Below are 26,361 nucleotides of genomic sequence, written 5' to 3'. Positions count from 1 at the left end.
AAAAAAATAAAAGAACTATGACAAAAACAAATCAATCTCTTACCAGTTTTGGAAAATATCACACATTTCCTTTGTATTTTTTTTTCTACATAAAACAGGTGGCAAAATTTCTTGCAACATAATCTTGCATGACTTCAATGTAACTCACCCGGCTTCTGTTTATTTATTTTTCATTTCCTTTGTTTAATTTCATAACAGTAGTTGACTCGATCAACCCTATTTAGAATGCTTTGTATGGTCATCTAAATAGTAAAGTAAGGTCATCTAAATAGTAAAGTCATCTAAATAGCAAAGTAAGGTAATCTAAATAGTAAGGTAATCTAAATAGTAAAGTCATCTAAATAGTAAAGTAAGGTCATCTAAATAGTAAAGTTATCTAAATAGTAAAGTAAGGTCATCTAAATAGTAAAGTCATCTTAATAGCAAAGTAAGGTCATCTAAATAATAAAGTTATCTAAATAGTAAAGTCATCTAAATAGTAAAGTAAGGTCATCTAAATAGTAAAGTAATCTAAATAGTAAAGTCATCTAAATAGTAAAGTAAGGTCATCTAAATAGTAAAGTAATCTAAATAGTAAAGTCATCTAAATAGTAAAGTCATCTAAATAGTAAAGTAAGGTCATCTAAATAGTAAAGTCATCTAAATAGTAAAGTAAGGTCATCTAAATAGTAAAGTAATCTAAATCGTAAAGTCATCTTAATAGCAAAGTAAGGTCATCTAAATAGTAAAGTAAGGTCATCTAAATAGTAAAGTCATCTAAATAGTAAAGTAAGGTCATCTAAATAGTAAAGTCATCTAAATCGTAAAGTCATCTAAATAGTAAAGTCATCTAAATAGTAAAGTAAGGTCATCTAAATAGTAAAGTCATCTAAATAGTAAAGTAAGGTCATCTAAATAGTAAAGTAATCTAAATCGTAAAGTCATCTTAATAGCAAAGTAAGGTCATCTAAATAGTAAAGTAAGGTCATCTAAATAGTAAAGTAAGGTCATCTAAATAGTAAAGTCATCTAAATAGTAAAGTAAGGTCATCTAAATAGTAAAGTCATCTAAATAGTAAAGTAAGGTCATCTAAATAGTAAAGTAATCTAAATCGTAAAGTAAGGTCATCTAAATAGTAAAGTCATCTAAATAGTAAAGTAAGGTCATCTAAATAGTAAAGTCATCTAAATAGTAAAGTAAGGTCATCTAAATAGTAAAGTCATCTAAATAGTAAAGTAAGGTCATCTAAATAGTAAAGTCATCTAAATAGTAAAGTAAGGTCATCTAAATAGTAAAGTAATCTAAATAGTAAAGTAAGGTCATCTAAATAGTAAAGTAATCTAAATCGTAAAGTCATCTAAATATTAAAGTAATCTAAATAGTAAAGTAAGGTCATCTAAATAGTAAAGTCATCTAAATAGTAAAGTAAGGTCATCTAAATAGTAAAGTCATCTAAATAGTAAAGTAAGGTCATCTAAATATTAAAGTAATCTAAATAGTAAAGTAAGGTCATCTAAATAGTAAAGTCATCTAAATAGTAAAGTAAGGTCATCTAAATAGTAAAGTCATCTAAATAGTAAAGTAAGGTCATCTAAATAGTAAAGTAAGGTCATCTAAATAGTAAAGTCATCTAAATAGTAAAGTAAGGTCATCTAAATAGTAAAGTCATCTAAATAGTAAAGTAAGGTCATCTAAATAGTAAAGTCATCTAAATAGTAAAGTAAGGTCATCTAAATAGTAAGGTAATCTAAATAGTAAAGTTATCTAAATAGTAAAGTTATCTAAATAGTAAAGTTATTTAAATAGTAAAGTTATCTAAATAGTAAAGTAATCTAAATAGTAAAGTCATCTAATAGTAAAGTAATCTAAATAGTAAAGTCATCTAAATAGTAAAGTAATCTAAATAGTAAAGTAAGGTAATCTAAATAGTAAAGTCATCTAATAGTAAAGTAATCTAAATAGTAAAGTCATCTAAATAGTAAAGTAATCTAAATAGTAAAGTAAGGTAATCTAAATAGTAAAGTCATCTAATAGTAAAGTAATCTAAATAGTAAAGTCATCTAATAGTAAAGTAATCTAAATAGTAAAGTCATCTAAATAGGGAAAGATGATGAAACAAAACAGAATTGACCTTGAAATGGGTAAACTCTAAATCCTAAATCTTTATTTAAAGTTTGCGGTACAGCATTTGTGATTAGTTTGAACAAGTATTTAGTTAATTTTTTTTATTATGATGAATCATGTGAACTACTGATAAACTTGTAAGAGTTCAGCCATCACTTCTGGGACAAATTGTATATATATTGTCTATATCACTTTATTGCCAAAAAATTGATTTGGCGATAAATATTTCACCACATGATTATCGTATTGATCCAAAATATGTCCAAATACTTTTTTTTTTTAACATCTTTTCTTATAAAGAAGAAAACCCAAAAACATTGAATTGCGCTAACATATGCATATCACATAAACGCCCAGTTGCTAGGTGTCGGTAACTACCGCACTCCTCAATACATTTTAGCTGGAAGTTGATTTCACTTTTCAATTTATTTTCATAAAACATACCTGGCACTCGTATGTGGTTACTTTTTTAGAAAGATCATTCAAGAACTTATCAGAATCTGTTGGAGAAGCAAAAGTTAAGCTTTTTGGAAAATGTAATTTGACAGTTTGAATATACCCCTTGTTTTTGTTATTGGTATTTGAATTACAGTTGTTTACCATTTACTTGTTCTTTCAAGTTTTTTAAAAAATAAATCAATTGTATTTCATACCATGTTATAAAGGTGGCATTTTAAATGAACAATATTGCTATATACCGCAATTTATATCATACTGTTTAATATTGGGATTTATTGGGATATATCATATCGTGACATGCAAATTGTGAATCATATCGTATCATCACATTCATGGCAGTGCACACTAGAGCTAGGCAATATTTCGTGATTGAAGATATATCGAGTTTTCTATTTTGGTGATATTGCCTATATCGAGATATCTCTTTATATATGCGATCACAGAGTACAAATCACATCATACACAAGTATTTAATAATATTCATAGATTACAGTCAAATACAATTGTTCCATGTTTCTGAGATATATTTTTATAGCTAACTTTATATTAAAATACTCGTTTTAGGAGTCACTGCTATAGCTATTTCTCAGAACAACATGAAAAGCACAGTTAGATAGATTTCTAAATGCGTATTAATCCAGACCTTCCCCTAAACAAGCCACAGTACAGAACTCACTCATACGTGCTGTCCCTTATAGGAGAAAATGGCACATATTGTGCAGCTGTTTGTTAATAAATGTACCTGTGTGCCATTTTTTCACCAGCAAATTTAACCCAGAATTCTCTTTATGGTAAGACTTTATTGAGTTAAAGATATTGAGATTAATATTCTATGTCGCCATTTTGAGAAAAAATGTCAAGATATGAGTTTTGGTCTATATCGCCCAGCCCTAATGCACAGCCCTATTGTCCGTGTAGTAGGAATGCACAAGAATCTTCTCATGGGACCCCTTGTTATATTAAATCATGTTTTTTCAAAGCGTGCACACCGAGGGCAGTGACACTGTGTTATCTGGGTTGAATATTTCCTTTGTTAAAGAGAGCCCTGAAGCATTGGCAGCTTCTTCTGTGGAGCCTAAAAATGACTAGCAGAAAAATGACACAATGCTGTCAAAATAAGACCTCAGAATGAGCACGTGTGCAGATTCTAACCTTGTATGAGCTGAGGAGCTGTCACGTAGCCCTGCTAGCGCTACCAGGGTAGGAAAATATATGTAACGCTGTCAACAACAAAACCCAACATACACAGTGTGAGGTTGATATTCTGATATGGATGTGGTTTCGTTACTAAATTGTCTTGACAGGACGAAAGGTGTCATTTGTATACAGCTAAAGTAATTAGCCTGTTTTCTACAGAGGGAATTGTCTTGGGGATTGTGAATGACAGAATCCAATAAGAGCTCTGACCCTGTGCTGTCAATGTAAGCCGTGCACCCGCCTGTTAAAGCAAACGCTTCAATTGCCTTTACAACTGTCAGCAATTACAGGTCATTATTTAAGCCAACAAGGGCGGCCATAAGGGGTGAAATCCTTCCCATAATGCAGCTCCATTAAAGATTGTTAGGGCGTTATAGCTTCTGTTGTGCTGTTTGTTCTGATTTGGTATCACAGTATGTTTCGCTCATTAAGGTCGTCTCTGCTAAGCTGCTGTACATGCAGAGTTTTGTTTTTATTCTTATTTATTGCAGCACAACAGATGACCTGCCAGATGAAGTGTGTGTCAGGGAAATCCATGCGTAGCGCTGACACACAGGAGCACAAACATGCAGTGCAGTGCGTTAGTGAACTTAATAAAGAGCCAGTGTGGCTGCTCTGCTTACACAATGATCCAGAGAAAAGCCAGGCTGACAGCCTCCCTCCGTGAGCTGCACTACTTTATTTATTCAGATCATGTCGGGAGCTCTTATGGCTCACACTGAATCTATTTGTTTTCCCTTCTGGCGTCTCTGCAAAGTGCCTGTTAAGGTGTATACTAAAAGCATATGTTTACACAAGGGCTCAGGCGTACAGTGTGGAAACGACTACATTATATCAAAGTGACCTGTTGACTACATCGCCTCGTTCCAGTACATCCATCCCTGCTGCAGGCTGATAAAATACAGCTTTTTCACACATTTCAGTTGTCTTTGACCACACTGCATCAACTGGATTTCTTAACTTGAACTTGTGATTCAAATATGTGGAAATGTCAAACAGGATAATCATCAAATTTTATTAATAAGCTATGTTGTTTTTAGGGCTGGGACTTTATTGCGTTAATTGTGATTAATTAATTACAGAAAAATAACGCACAAAAAAAAGCAGTTAATCGCCTTTTTTTTTTGCACTCCAAACAGCGCGGAACTTTTTTAATTTCTCGAGTTCCCGGCATATCCATAATACTGATGCACAGAACACAACACAAGAAACAGGAGAACCCAAGGAGAAGTCGTTTCTGTGCTTCGTTCATTAATTTTAGTGTAAAAAGAAAACAAATTGAACTCAGAAATCTGAGGTAAAAAAACAAGGCTCCAGATAGGATTTTCACATGTTTTTTCAGGCATCTTTTTAGCCAGTGAAATGAAAATGAAAAAAAAAAGAAAACACAGCAACTTTTAAATTAGTTCCAGAAAATGGGTGTAGTGTGGCGTATGTGCGAGTAGATTGTGGTTTGTTAAAACATTGCTTTCTGGCAGAAACACAATACAGCGTAGCTGAGTAAACCTTACTTAAATCTGAAGTGTTCTGTTAGCAGAGTTGGAAAATAATCTGTGTTTAGCTCTTTAACGCCTCCATTCACAGTTCAATTCTCCTGGACTTAAAATGATTCTTAGCTTTACAGTGGGTCTCGCTTTATTTTAGTTTCCCAAACTTTATTGACCCATGTACCCCATAGCCTTTAGGAGTTGAATAGACTAGTCGATTAGTCGACTTTAGTGTTGTCTCACGACTCTGTCCACGTTACGTCGACTAGTCGCAGGACCTGACTTTTGCCCAAGATGGCGGCGCAACACAGCAAATGAGGGTCCTAGTACCCCTGCACAGCAGGGCAGCATGACATCAAGTGTTTCTCACGCCATCCTGGTTTGTGCTCAAACTGCAGCTGGTAGGCAGATAATATATACATGCTAACGTTGGCTGTAGTGGTAACATGTCTGTGTATTAAGCAGATCTGGAAAACATCAGCAGCGCAGGACAGAGGCTCCGTTAGCGGGGGAAGACCGCTGTTGTGCCAAAATCTGTGACCCAAAAAAATCTGTGACCGGAGGTGGCGACAGTTCCAACCCCTGCGGCTTCTCGGCGGAAATATCTCATTAGCTACGAAGAGGTTTACGGAGTTGACGTAGCACTCATCTTCTCTACCGCCGAGGAGCCGCAGCGGTCACAGATTTTTTCGGGTCACAGACTTTGGCACAACACCGGCTTTGGTGAAGGAAGCCGAAGCTACCGTTAAAAACAGCCCAAACACAGTCTAACGCCCGGCTCTGAGGAAGCCTCGGGGCTTAACAGTTAGCGTAGACTCACAGTAGGCAAAGCAGCAGTGTTCCTGGGTTTACTTAGCTTCTATAGCATGTCCCGTGTTCCAGGGGCTGGCGGTGTTGTGCCAAAATCTGTGACCCGAGTTTGGGAACCACAGTAGGCATTCTTCTGTTTCTGTTTCCTTGATGTGATATCAGAACCTAATATTTAACAACAACAAAAAGAGAGAAGGACAATTGGTGGTAATAAAAAATAAGAATGTGATCAAATAGAAAAGGCAAAAAAATAAAATACAAATTTAAAAACAGTGAGATGCCAATTATTATTACTGTAAGAAAATGTAATATATTCTACGACAAATGTTTTTATATAAAGTGATGAAACAGTGATGATTGCTCACAAATGAACTTGTTCTCTCTCCTTTTACAAAGGCATCTTTAATTAGCAAATTAGAATAGATTTTACTTTCACCACTGATGAAAAAACAAAATTTGTCAGGAATTAAAAGCAGATAAAATAGTTTGCATCCTCAGCCTGGGCTGTTCAAATCTAAAGTGCCTTTAAAAATGTCTCTAGATACACACGGACCACAGTTTACTGTAAAATCTAGTGAAATGAAATGAATCGCACCACATTAAAGAATGTTGGGGTATAAATAAATGGAGTGTTTTTTTTAGGTTGCAGCCCTCAGACAAATGGCACTGAATGCTTGTTTAATGCTATTTCACACATCCTGAAATTGTAATAAGTAGGCGTAGGACTCCCTAAAGAAAGACAGACACACACACACACACACACACACACACACACACACACAGCACCCAGTTTAGGATGACTGCTGATGTTTGGATGCTTCTCTGAGGAAATGCTTATTTGCATTTATCTTTATCTTCCTACTGTTGTTTACCCAGCCTGTTGCCATGTATATTTTAATAACTTGTGTTTTTTTGATGGCTTATACAGTGTGTTTGTGTACACCTCTGCTGTGTTACGATATTCTATTAAATCTCTCCTGGGAGCTTGATATTCACAAACAATTCTGACTGTTTGTAGAACAGACTTTTCTAGATGTTTGGAGATTCTGTGTGTTGATAACGTTCTTAAATAAAAAGTTAAGGGTCATTCTATGTCATTTCAACAAATGGCCCACGCACCTCAATCCGTGATTATTTAATACACACACACACTGCAATGGCCTCACGTAAATTATTTTCAACATTTGTAAATGGTGGTGAAATAACCCCAAAGTTGGGGTCCAAAATAAAAATTAAGAATTGCATCAAGAAAAAATGTTTTACATCCCATGAAAGAGTAATCTTTATAGATTAAAACAATTTTTTTTCTTCTCACATTCCCACATGCAGTTATAGGCCAATGAAAATGGTAAAAAAAACAAACATTTTTTTTCCGATTTAAAGAGTGCCAACCAAAAACCAGTGCATATATGTGACTAAGCATTAGTGATGTGAACAGTCTATGTTCATAGCTCAAAGCTGATCACATTACAGGGAGCTGGAGCATATGTTAAGTTGTTTAGACACAAAAATCGACACATACCCGCCTCACTAAATTGGCCATATCTCAAAAACTATTCATCTGATCAAATTTCTTGTTGTTTTTTTACATTTTATTGTGTTAAAAAAAAAAAAACCGAATGAAACAAACGGTGTGCTTACTTTGACTTGTATTGTACAATTGAGATATCATTTCCTATGCACATCAATAAAAAACATTAAGCAGAATAATCAGGAAACAATTGGTAAAAATGTCAGAATTTTTTGTGACTAAAGTGTGTGGGATGTGCTACATATTTGTTGAAATTACATGGAATGACCCGTAATTGATTCTAATGTTAAATCTAAAAACTACTAAAAAAAAAACAATAATTAACGCATGCGCTTGTAACAGTTCCAACCGTGTTGTGCTAGCTGCTTGTGCTAACATCAGTAAGCTTCTGTCGTGGTCCTATTATTAGTCATGTATTGTGACTAATTATGGATTATGTTTTTTGCTTGACGGACAGCTCCTATAGTGAAAGCTTGTGCAAAGTGAGCCTGATTAAGTAATTACTTTCCTTTTCACAGCATTCACTCTTCCTATTGTCCAATGAGAAGTCAGAGCATACTGTGCATAGGTTATTGAAGGCAATCAGCTGGTGGGGAGACTTCCCACAATGCATCAGTGAGACAATGCGGTCTCTGTCAGCTCCCTCACTCTCTGCTCTGTCAGTTCATGTCGTGTCATATTGTTTGCTTGGGATGGGTGTGGGAGGAAAAGGAAAACAAGATTATTTCATGAATGCCTTTGTTTTTCTGAGTCATTGTCGTGAGAAAAAGCCGTTCAACGTAATTCTCTCAACCTCGACGGATGACAACATTAAGATTGTTCTCCTCAGGCAGGCTGACGTTGCTAGACGATGGTCCATCAGAGAGTAACTCCTCCTCCTCCTCCTCATGAAGCTGTTGTGCTTTCTGTGGTTTGCGAGGATTTCATCTCCTGAACAACAAACTGTAAAACACTGTAAAACACACACAGATAGAGAATAAACCCTTGATAAAGCAGGGTACACACACACAAGCATTTTATTTTTTAATCTGAAGAGATTTTTCATCTGAACAGACCCCACACATGAAGATAAAAAAAAAAAATCAGACATGGAACAGCAAACACACAGATCATACTGTGTGTTTGCTCCGATAATCTCAACACACACACACACACACGCGCACACACACACACACACACACACACACGCGCACACACACACACACACACACACACACACACACACACACACACACACGCACAGAACCATTCAGAACAATCTTCCTCCAAGACTAAAATCTCGTGTGATCAAATGACAAAAACGTGACCTTATGAAGCGTGTTAAGGCGGTCATACACTGTGCGATTTTTTTTTTTTCTTCTATTGTTGTACTCAGCTCCAGCTCAAACTGTGTGACTCAAGTGCAGAATCCAATGTGCACCTGACTGCTCACACTGTACATCCATACGCGACACGTCATGGTCTTGTTTCTGGAAATGCAACGTATAAAAGAAAAGAACTCTGAAGCGTCACCATTAAAACAGAAGAAGAAGAAGAACCGGATGTGGAGAGACACTGGAATCTCAGCAGAAAAGGAAAATCCGGCGATGTGTTGGACCAGGAGCTGTCTGGACACACGTGGGCAGTACAGTCTGTCAATTTTACAGCGGTCCTACGGTGTTTACGCATGCGCAGTGTGAGAGTTCGAGGTAAGCCGGTCCATAGCACTGCTTCAGCTGTGAGATACCCTCACGAGAAGAGATTGGATTTCAAACATGTTTGATTTTCTTGCGACCATACGATTGTTGATCTGGAGCTGGTCGTGACCTCGTGTATAATACACCATGTATACTACACCATGTATACTACACCATGTATACTACACCATGTATACTACACCATGTATACTACACCAGGTATACTACACCATGTATACTACACCATGTATACTACACCATGTATACTACACCAGGTATAATACACCATGTATACTACACCAGGTATAATACACCATGTATACCACACCATGTATACTACACCATGTATACTACACCAGGTATACTACACCATGTATACTACACCATGTATGCTACACCATGTATACTACACCAGGTATACTACACCATGTATACTACACCAGGTATAATACACCATGTATACCACACCATGTATACTACACATGTATACTACACCAGGTATACTACACCATGTATACTACACCATGTATGCTACACCATGTATACTACACCAGGTATACTACACCATGTATACTACACCATGTATACTACACCATGTATACTACACCAGGTATAATACACCATGTATACTACACCAGGTATAATACACCATGTATACCACACCATGTATACTACACCATGTATACTACACCAGGTATACTACACCATGTATACTACACCATGTATGCTACACCATGTATACTACACCAGGTATACTACACCATGTATACTACACCAGGTATAATACACCATGTATACCACACCATGTATACTACACCATGTATACTACACCAGGTATACTACACCATGTATACTACACCATGTATACTACACCAGGTATACTACACCATGTATACTACACCAGGTATAATACACCATGTATACCACACCATGTATACTACACCATGTATACTATACCAGGTATAATACACCATGTATACCACACCATGTATAATACACCATGTATACCACACCATGTATACCACACCATGTATGTAAAATGGAATAAATGAATTGTATAATTATATTGTTATATATCAGTGAGTTATGTCACCTTTTATTGTGTAAATAGGTGTATATTATAAGATCAATAGAAATAAAGTGTAATACTGAATATTACAAGGGGTAGTATCACATAAGTTTATACTTCTTTTCGAACATGTACGTAGGCTTCACTTGCAGGATTTTGTAACCATTTGTTCTCTCTTTGCTTTGTTCGATTTATTATTATTATTATTATTATTATTATTATTATTATTAGTATTATTATTATTATTATTATTAATATTATTTTCTCATTGTGGTGAATGCATTGCTATTTATTTAATAAAATTAAATAAATCAAATAAATATGCATTTATATTTGTGAGCATTATAAGGGGCTGCTTGGCCTTAAAACCCAAACTACAAAGTTGAATGCAACAATGAAAACAAATCGATTTGTAACTTTCTATAGAAAAAAATACAAACAATAATCCAAATGGATCTTTAAATCTGCAAATAGAGGGATGGGCAGAGAGTCTGTATAAGCGTTCCTGGTAATGTGACATTATTGACCTGTCATTACCTATTTTATGCTCTTAAATGGCTGTTCAGTCCACAAAGGAGGGAATCAGGTCAGGCCTGGAAATAGCCAAAGTGATTTCCTGTGTGATGATCACAGAAGGCTGCTGTGATGCATTGCACTGACTGTTGCTTCTATCGATCAGCCGTGTCAAACTGCATCACCACATCTCTTTGGCAACTCAATGCTTCCAGTTATTTCTTATCTCACCATCGAGATAGTCATGAAAACAAACATTCGACGGCTGTTTTTCTTCTTGGGTTTTGACAGGAAGAAGGTTTTGATCTCCTATTTTTTCTGATCTAAAACGGGCTTTACATCATAACACATGTATATCTCAATTCTCTTCTAATCTTTCCATCTGTTTCTTTTACAATGGCATTTACATTTCTGCAGATTTGTGGTGTTGTACAAGTGTTTACATTTTTCACGTTATATCTTTTCTGTAGCTTAAACATCTGAAACTGAAGAATTGAGATCCATGTTAGTTACAGTTACTTGTCAGGATATGCTAATCTGTATTTTTAATAGTTATTACAGGCAATTAATTCCATTTTTATTGCTTCTTCTCAGTGATTGACTTTTAATTAGTTGTGATTAAACCCAGCTTTGCAAAAACAAGCTATTTATAGCTTTCCACAGTAGTGTGTTAAAACTTTTTGTAAATGCTGTTGGCAAACTGGATTGTCTCTGGACAGAATTTAGAGAGAGGGCGTCAATAATTCTATCGAAGAGTTTAGAGTGCATTTGTCTGTAAAGAGTTAAATCTTTTTATGTTTTATTTATTTATTGTTTTTTTTTTTTTTTTGCATTTAGTGCTGAACTCTAATCTCTGGTTGGAGCCATGGATGTACTTTCAGTATGTTGATCCTTCAATATTGATTTAGCATAAGAACGAGAATATCTAAAGAATGAAATTATTCAAAATAGATTTCCATGCAACGAAAAAAATGTCAGTCACGTTAATCCAAAGCCTTTCTGTGTCATTGACTGTTTTTCCATTACAGTTTTTTTTTGCTAAATAAAAGCAATATTTCTAAAATTGAGATTATATAATTATCTTCAATTGAAATCTCATCCCGCGAGACTTGGCTGCAGGAAGATGGACTCTCCAAACCTTCTTATAACACTCTGCATCTCTTTGTTGTTTGCTGTCTAATGTGGCAGTAATCATTTTAAAGTATAATGGTATGAAATGTCTGTTTCTCTGCTGTCCACACGTACTGGGCTATATTTTCTCGTAAAGAAGTGGTCATGTGCGGAAAAAGTGTTTCCATAGCGCTTATGCAATATGTTTCAAACATTTTTTAGCGATATTTGAAGGTTTGTTGGAAATTCAGCTGTTTCCATTACCAGCTGTTGTTGAACACACTGTAACACTGTATAATCAGATGTAATGAGCCTGTGCACAGCTCCTTCCTTTGAGCATTCAGCATGTTTATGATGAAAGGGTTCCCACACATGTTGTTGCAGTTATTTAGTGTTGTAAATATTGCTGTAAATTAGATGATGTGGGTCTAATGTGTGTCCTCTCTTCTGCTGTTGTTTCCACAGAAAACCATGACACTCCTGCCCCAGGAAGCTGGAGACAACCCGTCAGGCCTCTTGCACAAGAAAAAGCCCGTCAGAGTCCCCAACGGCCTGAGCCTGGAGTCGTGTAAAAACCATTACCTCAAGCACCGGTCCTCAGACCAGGAGAACAACCCACGGCTGGCACGTTCCCAAGGAAAGAAGAAGAAGAAAAACCTCAGCAAGAAATGCGCTTTGGTGAGTTGCTGCTATTTTTCTGCTCGACTTGATAACACTGTTACTGTCTATGCTCCCTCCACGGTGGTTACACATCTTTTATTAAATGTATCAGTCTTGATGCCCCGAGGTGTCACAAGTCAAAACGATGTGACCACTTGGCACAATCAGTTTATACCGACAGTTGCTATATGAGCGTAGTAAACTCTAAGCTAACTTTGGTTTATATTTCATTCTGAAAAAAGGCTTGTATTCATAGGACATATATCGTTAAAAGGTTTTCATGTTTGGCGGCGTCGGTGTTTCGCGGATTTTTTTTACAGTGCAATTTTGGATGCATTTTATTTTTTCAGCGTATGAACACGCATTGTGTTCTGCCTCCTGATTGGCTAATGCTGCGTTCACTCACCAGTGACACATCCAACTCGGTGAGTTTCACTCCCTGCTGAAGCGAGGAGCTGTGCTCCTTTTTATCCTCTCATAAACATATACCATGAAAAAAGCCGATGTGATTAGTGGCTAATGCTATCCTAGCTCAATGCTACAGAGAACTTTTTCCTGCATGGTGAGTGGTTTTACATCCTTAAAACATGTATAATAATTGTAAAAAATAAAGCTGACTACTTCCCCCCCACGATAAACGAGGGACTACTGTACTTATTATTAAAGATAAACTGTTTGGACTGATTAATGGACTCTTCACCTCGTGTTGTACTCAAGACCACACTATCTGAGACCAAGACCAGAATGCACTAGACCTAAACAAGATAAAGACTTTTCGAGGTTGAGATCGTGACCAAGACCATATAAATTCATTTTAAAAACCATGAAAAAATTGAACAGTTAAAGATCATTCTCTCTTTAGTTTCAGTTTTCTTTTAAATACTCTTGACAGACAAAAACAAGATGTTTCAAAGCACAACATGCAAAAAAGTTCAATGTCAACTATTTTCTTCTTTAGACTTGAACCATTTACATTCCACTGTATGTGAGACTAACCCGGGGTTTCCACTAGATACGTCTCCGCTGCGCCACGGCACCGATCCGGTATTTCACCGCTGTCCGCCGTCCGGTAATTCACACCGGTTGCGTTTGGAGTGCGCCGCGGTGCGCTCCGGTTGAACGAGTGTGACGTCACAAGACAGAGCAGTTCTCACGATATTTATATAATCACGCGAGAACGCGGTTAAATGTACAGTATGTGTTATAAACGCAACAATAAACAGATAAACAGGTCAGTGTTCCTGACAAAGGAGAACAAGAAGGTTGGACTCTGGATTTGTTATAGACACATTTTTTATCAACAGCCAACAGAGAAGAGATAAAACTGCACCAGTAAAACATGAACTAAATCAAAGATGCTGCAGTTTCCAGTACAGTTACAGTATGAGAGGAATCAATGTAGTGGATGTGAATTTGTCTTTACACATTATGACGTTTTGGTGATGTATTTACTTGAAATATAATCTGAAGTGTTTTATTTTGAAAAGTAACCCGATATTTTATTGTGGAGTACGTGCTTAATTTCCTGTTTAGCTTCATTTGCTCTGTGCTGATTGATGCGTCGTGCTCCGGTATCCGCCAGATATAGAAGCCCTGCGTATATCTGGTGGAGGGCACTGGACTACCGCATCTGGGAAGGAGCTGACACGCACCGCAGCGGACCCGGTGGAAATTATCACATAGACTAAAATGGAAACCTATCAGCTCTGGTGACGCGGCAGTGACGTAACGCAGCGGAGCCGCATCCAGTGGAAACTGGGGGTAATCCTAAGGGCTGCTGATATCTTTAGTTTAGATCATCAGGGGAATATTGTAATGTTTATTTCTATAGTAAGTAATGTTTATTTTTATAGCATCTTTTACAGACAGAGGTCACAAAGTGCTTTACATATCAGCTCATTGGGACAGAGCTGCCATGCAAGGCGCTAGTCAACCACTGGTAGCAACTTGGGCTTCAGTGTCTTGCCCAAGGACACTTTGACACACAGACCGGTATAGACCGGGATCGATCCCCCAACCTCTCGACCAGAGGACGACCCATGGCTCAGGTGGTAGAGGGGTCTACCACCTAGAATAGAAAATACAAATGAAATAAAGCATCAGGTCCATATGTAGTGCTATACGTTATCACATCATAAACAATAAGAACATTTTTATGATCAATACAATTATTGAACATCAAACCTGTTGCTTTTTCTCTCCTTCAGATAATATATAATAAATAAAACAGACCCATCAATCACAGTGCTGTAAATTAACACATCATAAATAACATTGTTCATCACAAAATAAGTACTGTAATCACATCAAGTAATCCCTTAGTAGTAGTAGTAGCCCCACATCCTTTACCACTGAGAGTGGTCGACTGACCACTACAATCATTTAACCACTGACTTTGTTTATTTGTCACTCATAGATTTATTCATTTTAGCTCTGAACCCTGTCATCTTATCCAGTCTGGATTGTATGGGTCACTCTGTCTAGTGTAGCATCCACATAGAAGGACCTGCTACATAGTCAGCATTGAGGTGCTAGCTGCTACATAGTTAGCATTGAGGTGGGAGAGCTCCGCTGGAGGAGGAAAAGCTATGCTGATCCACAAACTCTTTCTTGCACAATTTGCGCACAACGCCCACAAAAACTTCTTCTCAGGTTCTACAGTTGTCGTCGGTGCATCAGTATTATGGGTATACTGGGAACGCGAGAATGAGAAAGGTTCCGCACTGTTTGGCGTGCAAACAAAACAAATGATTAAAGCGATCATTTTTTTTAGCGTGTTAATTTTTCCTGTAATTAATGCATTAAAGTGACACCCATATTTACAACACTATTTTCAACACAAGCAATTAGTCATCCTCTTGATTGGAAGACAATGTATTGTTGTAATGATGGTAGGAAATTAAACTGTAAATTGTATATTTAAGTATTGGCACTGAGGGGTGAGTATTGGCAAGGATGTTGCAATACAATACGTATCACGATGCTTGGGTCACGATACAATATTGTCGCGATACCACGATATATTGCGATATTCTACCCAGTTGATCATTCAGAGGACAAACTATTTGCTTCAAAACCTCCTAAATATTATTATATCTACGGCGCCATCTACTGGAGTGGAAAATTGTGCAGAAGTGGCACAATTTTCAAGGTTTTTATGTAGGAACAGGAGCTGGTAAACGGGGCCAGTAGTTAGGCTGCTCTGCTGAGAAGTGACAATGTCTCCAGCAGTAGAAAGCACACGTTAACAAAAATGTGACAAATATAGATTAAATATCAATGCAATTCAATAGAATGAACAGATATTGACTTAAAACAAGTTTAAGCATATCTTAATATGAAGTGGTTTTACAGACAGGACTACACAGCAATAACACAGTGGCTGACACAACCAAACCAACAATACCATCTACTGGCAAAAAACTAAACAAATCAGTAATTGCTGACTTTAAACCTGCTGTTCACTACAAATAAAAGTTGCACCATGTGCAGAGGCATTTTGTTGCTATTGGAGCAGCCGTTCACACCAGGCAATAATAAAATAGTTGTTGGCACCTGGAGAAATGTGAGGTGAAAATGCTGAAGTCTTTTGCAATCCTTACACTAAGCATGTCTCCCTGGTGAGGATTAAGCACCACTCCATGTAAATTAAAGCCTTTCAGCTTCTTCAGGATCCATTGAGCTCAAACACATCCATTTATGCAGCGATCACTGTTTATGAGTTCTCGATTAAATACTTCAATAGTTGTTACAAGCATGAAGTAATTGATAGCTGCATTCCCAGTGAGCTGAGCGTGCATTACTGTATGTGTCACATGGTCAGTGAAGATTAACAACGGACCTGCTGTGGAACATACGAGCACACATTTAGATTTTTTTCCAAGTATTCACCTGATGGTGACGTCACGTGTTTTAAGGTTGTGCATTGATTTAACGTTCAAAGACAGAGTGGAGCAGAGATGAGGTTAACGGCTGTAGTGAAGGATCATATTGAAATAGTGCATGTTGATAAAGGTCAGTGGAGGCCAGGGTAGGGGTCAATTATTGCTGTTTATTACATAATTGGTCATTAAATACTACTAGTAAAGTGCCCGTCAGAAGTATGCATTCATATGGTGGGAGGAGCTTAAGTAGATTTGTCAGTTATGACCAAATGTGTTTGAAGGTTGGATGTACAAATAAGTGTACATGCTCTGTCCTCTGTAGTGTTATAAAGGGCAATATTTGCGGGTGCAAAGTAAAATAGCGTGTGCAATTTTCCCTGGTTTAAATCTATGTGACATGCATATGATGAATGTGTTTTTTTTCTACTCATCTTTATATATTTTTTGTTTGGCGCATTTTTCTGTAATATATGTTTTTTGGAGTCATTATGTGTATTTTTGTATTTCTGTTGTCTTTTTGGTGATTTTTTGTATAATTATTGTTTTTGTTGCCATTGTAGTGTGATTCTGGAGTCATTTTGTGTTTTCTTTTTGGTGCAGTTTTGTGCAATTCTGTTGTCATTTTATGGTATTTTTATATAAACATTTAGTTTTGTGTTTTTTGGAGTCATTTTGTGTTTTGGTGCCTTTTTGTATATTTTTCTGCATTTCTGTTGCTCTTTTGTGTACTTTTTGTATAAATATTGTTTTATTTTACTCATTTAGAATATATTTTATTTTAAATACTGCGTGTGTTTGTAACTGAGTTCAGAATTTATTTTTAGAACTGTATTGTGGCATGAATAATCTAAAAAACTGTCATTTATAATGTAATTAAACACAAACCTGTGGAACCATGTTACAGTTCTATGGCTTACACGTACATAGTTAATAATTATATAAATATGTTTCATATCAAGTTTACCTGTCAGTTCTCTTGAGGATCATTTTTATTTATAAATAATTTGAAATCTAGGGGTCTACTGACACCAACACCAAAAATATTATTATCAATATTTTTATGGATTAGGAAGCCTAACAAGATAAGAAAGAGATAAAAAAAAAAAAAAAAAAAACTAATTGGGTGATGGATAATAATTTTATGTATTTTACAGCTGATTTAAGACGTGGGTCAAAACTGACTCATTATCATAAGAGATGCTAATGCTAACAGAAAGCTAACACAAGAGGAAGGTTACATTTTATGTGGATCATTTATTAAAGCCTCAGTAATTGTGATTAATTTATATTGAACTTTAGTAATTGACAACGTATTTGTAATTTACTTTCAGGGGAAAAATAATAATTTCAATTTATTTATAATTTAAAAAAAAAAAAACAGTTCAATGTAATCGTAATTGAGTTTTAATTGAACATGGGTAATTGAAGATGTAATTATACTAAAATGTAATTGACCCCAACCCTGGTGCAGGCAGGGGGCTGCTGTGAGACCCCTAATGGAAAGCCTTGTAAATAACTGAAGACATTTTAACGATCTGGACTTGTTCATTATCTGGTTCCGTGTGCACGCAGCAAAGCTCTGCAGTCTGTGTCACGTCTCTGTCTCTAAAGGACACGTGGTTCTATCTGCCGTTGTCAAGGTTGTCCAGTCCTGCAGTGATGACCTCACTGTGTGTGTGTGTTTATGTTAAACACATCCTACCCTGTTAACCACTGGTTTTATGGAGAAAATATTGGTAAAAATTGTGATATTGTCCTACAAATGGAAGCTATACAGTATATATACTGTATATATATATATATATAAAAAAAACTATTTCTGTTTCAGGAAGTAGTTTCCTAGGCTCTACACATGTGGTGCTGACATGTAACAATGACATGAATATATGTTGCTACAAAACACTGTATACTTCATGGGAACAATTGTTTCAAATCATTATTGCATTCTGAATTGATTACAGTGGTATTATTAAATCTTAGTAAATATACAACAATGCTCTAAATGAACGATGGCTTTCAAAAGTGATACAGATGTACATTTAATTTTGGTGAAGTGATACACAGTATATAAATATATGAAACATATTTAAAAAATCTAAATCTGTATGGCGTGGACCAAGCAGCCAAGGAACAATAAACAGGATTGAAGTTAAAAAATGTGGGTTTTATTTCCCCCAAAAAGAAACTTGAACAAACTCTGACAAAAATACAACCATATGAGTGAAGTAATTGGGTTTAAAGAGGTCAACCAAACATAACTGGATTACAAGGAGCAACAAACCATGGTGTTAACACACCTTCCACACAAAGGGAAGCTTATATATTGGGTGATCAGCCCATCAAACACACACAGTGTAGAGACCACTCCCAGTTCCCCCCATTAGGTCGTTGCGCTTGGTCTGGTCCTATGGGCGTAGGCCTCAGCATTAAAGTCAGCTCCGCCCACTCCACCATCTTATGCCAGACCAGGAAGTCACTGCTCAGGTAACTCAAAGACAGTGTGTGGTGTTAACTTTAAATGACTGAAAATAAAACTGAGTAGGTCAGAGATGGTTAACTCTGTCACAGCGAGGGCCACAAAAATGTGATTGTATCTGATCTGAGGGCCATATTATCAACATTCACGTCAGCATTTAGAATAATGACCAATCAGAGCGTTGACACAGGCGGGAAAGGGGGTTTGTCCATTTTTTTGTCTTTGTGGTTTTGGTGTTTTAGTGTTTGAGGTTATTATGTGTGTTTTTATGTTTTATTTTTCTGTCATTTTCTGCATTTTTGTTATTTTTTGTATTTCCTGTCATTTTGTTTATTGTGTTAACATTTCAAGTGTTTTGGGCGTTATCTTGTCCTTTATGTTGGGCTTCATATTCCTTCCAACTTCTTGAATGACAATCTTTGGGGATTTGCTTTGCTTTTTCTGCAAAAAATGGACCGAGGGCCACATCTGGCCCCCGGGCCAGATGTTGCTTATGTCTGGAGTAGGTGATATTGTAATGTGTGGCTGTGGCCATCACATGTGGCGTACAGATAGCCTCCAACAGACACACGAGAAGTCGCATGAACCTTCTCTTGATCTATTCCTGTAATAAATAACTCAGTGGCCTGCACATTGTTGCTCCTGTAATGTCACATGAACATCTCAAGACCTTAGAACAGCAAAGGATGGAGATCAGCTCTTATCAGCTTTCAGCAGAACAAGGAATCTGGGATTAATGCAAATGTTTTCCATCTCTGGCAGTGACCTAATGTACTGAACTGTAAGATATCGTATGCTAAGGAGAAGGAGGACATGTTTATAAGTGATTCTGACACTCCACAGTTGTGAGAAAAAGAGCCAGTGAAGATAAGATTATTCTCATCCTCTCCCACGTGGAGATTCACACACGAGTTCACTGCAACATATTTATTAAGTCCAAGGTAATCTTTAAGGTGTCACATTTTATCATCATTGTAAGTATTTGCGTAAACCATATTGTAATGTGTGTGAAATGCAGAGAAAAGCCGTTTGTCCTAAGTGTTACACGTGTGTTAAAGATTAAATATGAGGTCAAATCAAGTCCAGATATCTTTTCATTGTTTCACCAAGAGTGAGTTTGTTTATTTTTGTGAAAATAAAATTCATTTTATTTGGACTGTGGAAACCCTGAAACTAAACACAGATCAATGAGATACAGTGTTGATTAGAGCTGGGCAATATATCGATATTCAATATATATCAGGATTTCTTTTTGGCGATATAATAATTACAATATCGCCTATAATGATATATTATTTTATAGTTTCTTTTGTATTCAAATACATTTTGCTACTTCTCAGAACATGAAAAACATAGTTAGATGGAATACTGAGTGCGTCCTAACCCAGACCTTCCCCTAAACGAGCCACACTAAAGAACTCACTCACACGTGCTGTCCCTTAGAGAAAAAAGGCAAAAGTGGCACATATTGTGCAGCTGTTTTTTAATAAATATGCCTGTGGGGTATTTTGCATCAGCAAATTAAACCCAGAATTGTCTTTCTAATCAGACTTTGACTTAAAAATATCAAGACTTACATCGTATATCGCCATTTTGAGAAAAAATGTAGAAATATGAGTTTTGGTCCATATCGCCCATGCAGTTCTAGTGCAGATCAGTTTATTTCCTACTATATTGAGTGCACTTAAACACATCTTGACATCAATTCATTTGATTGATATCACACTGCTGTGTCTCCTTCCTTCCTTCATTGTTCTTGATGAAGGTGAAAACAACGTTACCACCAGTCCTAGTTTAGTACACAGGTTCTCAACCTTGGGGTCATGGCCTCATTTGGGGTCACAAGATACTGGGAGGGGGTTGCCAGTTACCTTCAAGACACTAAGAATATTTTTTAAACAATTTTTACCCTTTTTCTGCAACTACACCAAACTTGCCATATTTTAACCTATTTCCATCACTTTTTGCTCTTTTTAATGCATTTTTGCTACATTACTCCCATTTTTCCACTTCTCCATCAAATATCAATATTTTTTCTGCACATTTTTTCCACTTTCAAGACATTTTTGGTACTTATAAATCCTTTTCACCGCTTTTCCCACCTAATGTTGCTTATGTTGACCCATTATTGTCACTTTTAACATATTTTCACCATATTTCATGATTATTTTGCCAATTTAACCACATTCATGATTTGTAATGCCCATGATTTGCCATTTTACACTAATTGTTCCAATATTGACACTTTAAATCCTTTTTTACCATTTTTTTGTCTGTTTTTGCACAGTCAAGTTTGCTACTTTTAACCTATTTCTGTGGTTTTAAAAATCAGATTTAACCAATTTTTCCACAAATTTTTTGTTGTTGTCACTTTTAACCCATTTTATTTCTGATTAAAACAATGATTTACATCTTTAAGATGACTACCAACGGTGGAATGAGTACAGAAAAAAATCTACTTAAGTAAAAGTAAAGTTACTGGTGTAAAAATCTACTTGAGTAAGAGTAAAAAGTAGCTTACTTAAAATGTACTCAGAGTAAACGTTACTTAGTTACGGGGGGGGGCATCTCTCCCATGTAATAAAAAATAAAACAGATCAAACTAGGTTAATTTTTTATTATTATAATTTATTCGAGAACACCATTTCAAAATAACGTGCATGAGAACAAGACATGGTGTGGCTAACCTGGATAAATAAAATAAAATAAAATAAAATAAATGTCAAGGATGTCAATTCGATGACGTGCTTGTGTCAATACATCCAATAAAACATCTCTGAAAGCAAGAAATGCGTACAGTATGTTAGACAAAATCTATAAAACATGCTCGGTGGAATAAGCCGAAGGAGGAAAAAATGATACTGACGCCCCAGGGTGACGTGCACGCGCCTACAAATACAGTTTTATATTAATAATAATAATTGTCACAGACATAAACACATTCTATTAGCTGATCCTAACAACAGCTCTAGGGTACATTCAATAGCACAAATGTAGCAGACTCCCGTTCGCGTGCAGGATTTATTTTACTCTGTTACGGAATCTATTTCAAATGTAGCGAAGTACTGTTACTTGAAACTAAATTTACTTTAGTAAAAGTAAAATGACAGATTTTAAAAAGTACTCAAAAAAACTATAAGTACACAAAAAAGCTACTAAATTACAGTAACGAGAGTAAATGTAATTCGTTACTTTCCACCCCTGCTATATACTATGGCACAAATAATAATAAACTTCCTGTATTACAGTGGATATTATTCAGATAAATAAATAAATGTGGTTATCACAGATTCATCTATCATTTTGCTGACTTTATGGATGGGCCTCAAAAAAGCTCATGTCTGTGTTCAACCACCTTCATTCAGCTGCAGTGGGGTTCCGCGGTCTCTGGGACCTTTATTTTGGTGGTCGCGGGCTGAACATATTGAGAACCACTGGTTTAGTAGACAAATGCAGATGTGTTTAGTAGATGAATGCAGATGTGTTCCTGTGGTTATGATGAGGTTTGTTGTTGTTGTCTGAGTGGGTAGCGCTGTGTGTGTACAGAGGAACCTGCTGTGAGCTCCGTCTGCTCTCCAGTGTTTATAGACTTAAACCAAGTGTGAGGACGGCTCAGGGTAGGTTCTCTATTGCTCTGTTCATCTGTCTGCTGCTGCTGTACTGATTGTTGTTGTCAGGCTTTTTCTTCTGCACTGGAGTCAGTCTGGAAGGACTGATGCAGTCCAACACATTTTTGTGTTTCTATTTATCAAACTGAGGCAGAATGTCACAGAAGGATGAAAACTACTTGCTCTGCTGCAAATGTGGAGTCTGTTTACGCGTTTCTAGGATTCTCAACCTTTAGCTTTCTTTGAAGTATTTTGTGTATTTTAATAAAGAAGAATGTTATTGTGGACGACAGAAATGTTGAGATTGAAACCACCCACTTCAATACATGTGTACAAATGCATCATTAAATACTAAATGCTTAATGACGCACCCAATAAACCCAGTTGACTCAGATATGATGTCAATCCAACAGAGCCTGTGATTTTAGGTAACTGTACAGCTTCTCTTTGCAGTATAAAAAAGGTAATACACTATGTATTAAATGCCAAGATTAATGTCAGACATTTTTTGGAATCTTTTGTTGTGGGGTTTGTCTGTTTTTTTTGTAACTGTGTATTTAAAAATTTTAATTAATTTATTGTTTATTTTGTATTTTGGAGTCAGTTTTTCTTGTAATTTTGTGTTTTTGGTGTCATTGTGTCGTTTTAGTGTCATTTATGTATTTCTGGTGTCATTTCATATATTTTTCAGTTAATTTTGTGTATACTTGTAAGTGCCTTGCGCGTTTTTAGAGTAAATTTGTTGTGCTATTGTGGATTTTTTTCAGTGATTTTGTTTTTTCGACTCATTTTATGAATTTTTTTCATGTTTTTGTTGGTTTTCTGGACTTTTTTTGTATTTTTGCTGTTTATTTTTCAGTCATTTTGTGTGATTTCTGAATCTGAATCTACTACTTCAGGGCTGCAAAATACTATTCAGAGGGCCGTATTTGGCCCCCAGGCCGTCAGTTGCCCATGACTGCTATAGACTAAAGAGAATGTTTCATTATGATGAAACAGAATAAAAGTAGCACACACTTGATTGATTTGTGATTGCTGTGTTTTTGAAATCATCCTCACATTCCACCATGTGTTAGTGATTGAGTGGTTGTGATTTTGTGATTGCTATCTGCTTTAAAGCTCTTCTGCACATTAAATGAACCGTGGATTAAGTGAGATCCTGGCATCTAAACGCTGTCAGCTGGTTAGGGTTTGTATTGGCTCGGAACACGCTGTAGTGTAATGAGGATAGCAGAAGCTGCCATTGAGCAGAACGCTCCGGCATTATTACGTCTGGCATTTTTCTTCAAAATGAAAGTACTTTGACCAATTTTCTTCTCTTTTGACATGAGTGAAGAGAAGTTCTAGTTGAGTAGCTGTGTGAGTGCTGCTTTTACAAAGCCAGTGTGTTTTTATTTGTGCTGCAGTTATTTTGTTGATAACACACTGCAAAACACAGTTTGCCCAGATTTATTCTGTCTATTTTCTTTGTCTATTATTTCTCTGCACGACTGCAGAATGGGATGTGAAGTGTCTAGTGTTTTGGTTCCTTTGCCTCCATGATTCAGCATCTTTCTCCTCTGAACAAAGGCTTTTCTTTAATGTGCTGGACATTTTAGGATTGTATGTGCACTTTTAATATAAATTCTCCCTAGGGCTGGGTGATACACATGAAAAATGTACTGTGATATAAGTGTTTCATATTGATATCGATAATTATTGAGCAGTTTTTTTTAGTTTTATCCTATTTTTTTTTTTTTTAAAGGACGAGGCGAAGAAAAGGCAGAATGCAAGCAATTTTATTTTAAAGGGGCAGTATTATGAAAATTTCACTTTATAATGGTTTTGCTACAGTGATATTCATTCCTTTAGCCTCGTTCAGAGGGCTAAGGTGGAAAATGTTCTGCTCCCTCCCTTGTTATTCCACATTTTGTTAAACGTCAGCTCCAAACGGGTGAGTTGGATTTTTCTCACATTGTGACGTCACAACGCAGAAACTCCTCCCATAAGAATGTGAGCTCCTCCCTCTCAAACTACTTCACATTTAAAGGAAACACTGCGGTTTAGTATAGAATATACGTTATACTTTATTGTCATATATGCAAAGCTACATACAGGAAATGTTTTCTCTGCATTTAACCTGTCCCTGAGGAGCAGTGGGCAGTCACGGTGTAGAGCCCTGGGAGCAGTTAGGGTTAATATAAGGAACTGATCAACATCCCTCAGTGATGGACCAGGGAGCCTACGATTACAAGCCTGCTTCCTTAACCACTTGTCCCTTTATCCACAGATAATATATTTAGGGTCAGTATATAGATACTCCAGTTTATTGATAATCCAAAGTGCAGTGTGAGGGTACACAATCAGTTTCATTTTTAGTAGCCGTTGTATAGCCACGTATCGCCTTTGACATGATCTGACGTGTTTGTGACCCAATGCGACGCAGCGGTTGGACTAAACAGTAGACTATCATCTTAAATGGACTATTCCTGTGGGCAGTAGAGGTGAAGATGTCAAGAAAGTGACGTAGCAGCGCCGCTGAGTGTTTGAAACAGCTGACTGACTCCGCTGCTGCTGTGATAAACACACACCGTGGAGCAGCGTTTTTGTCTGACTCACAATCACAATAGCCTCTTGAATATCCATGTTTTACTGTAATGTGCAGTTTTTTGGCTGAAAACAATAACAAGTGTGTGTGTGGATAGCAAAAGAAAATTGCTATGGTGATCACTCTCTCTAAAAGCTGTTGCATGAAGTCTGCGTCTACAGACACGCCCACTCATGCATATGCATGAAGGCCTCAAAACAGCCTGTTTTTTGAAGCGTCATGAAAGTGACTTTTCAGAGGGTTAAATCAGAAAACGGGAGTTTAGGAAAAATAAACCTCAGATACTATGTTGTTGGAGATGGGTGAAAATAGTATAATACTGGACCTCTAAACATAATTTTTTTTTAACAAATAAAAAAGCTAATAAAACTATGGAAACTGATAAAAACTGTCAAATAAACAAACATACATGTCAACGTGCAAATATAGACTATTAAAAATATTTCATCATACAAAATGTATTTTGCATTTTTGTAAATTATAAATAAAATAATTTGATAATAAAGTAATATTTTTTATCCCCCCCCCCCCGCCATAAAGTGTGGAAGGGGGATATAGGTTTGAGCTCTGTGCGTCCGTCCGTCCGAGTTAAAGGGAACAGCTTTTCTTAGAAACCGTTTAAGATAGAATAACTACATTTGGTGTGTGGCTTCAGGCTATCAATACCTTGATGGAGTTCGAAAATGAGAAACGCGCAATTATTGTTTCCGGAGTTATTGCCCTTGTTCCGTTTTTCTTTACTCTGAGGTATCTTCAAAGGGGACAGCTTTTCTTAGAAACCGTTTAAGATAGTAATTTTATATTCGGATGTGATAATATTTTCTTATGTGTACATCTAAGTTCTTAGATTTAGGACATTTAGGAAAAAGTTGTGAGTTATAATGAGAACCATTCTGGGGGGGGGGATGTTGATGACTGTCTTCTGGTTTCTAATGGAGTTCAGTGAAATTATTGAACGTACTATTGCACATATTTCCTCTTGATATTGATCACATCTGTATCGTGATATATGTTATTGTTTTATTGCCCAGCATTAAATGAGGCCCCTGGATGTTACATGTAAGAAGATATTGTTATAAGCACTTACTGTATGGTTGATCTCCCGTGTGCTGATTACGTGCATGTAAATGGCTTGATGTGATCCCTGATTGTGTCAGAGTTAAAACATAATACAATCTTCTGCTCCTTCAG

General features: G+C 36.4%; 1 protein-coding gene across 10 annotated transcripts in view; it reads left to right on the top strand.

The window, feature by feature from the left end:
* The window catches only part of auts2a (activator of transcription and developmental regulator AUTS2 a), a 501,602-nt gene that overhangs the window by 110,911 nt on the left and 364,330 nt on the right, over positions 1–26,361 (top strand). For all 10 annotated transcript variants that reach the window (XM_028467010.1, XM_028467008.1, XM_028467009.1 and 7 more), the window contains exon 3: positions 12,421–12,633. In XM_028467010.1, coding sequence (XP_028322811.1) covers positions 12,421–12,633 — 213 coding nt within the window. The remainder of the gene's footprint in view (positions 1–12,420; positions 12,634–26,361) is intronic.

The sequence above is a fragment of the Gouania willdenowi genome, chromosome 14, assembly GCF_900634775.1.
Source record: "Gouania willdenowi chromosome 14, fGouWil2.1, whole genome shotgun sequence".
Lineage (NCBI taxonomy): Eukaryota > Metazoa > Chordata > Actinopteri > Blenniiformes > Gobiesocidae > Gouania > Gouania willdenowi.
Note: the sequence above shows the minus strand (reverse complement) of the source record. Positions and strands in the feature narration are given on the sequence as shown.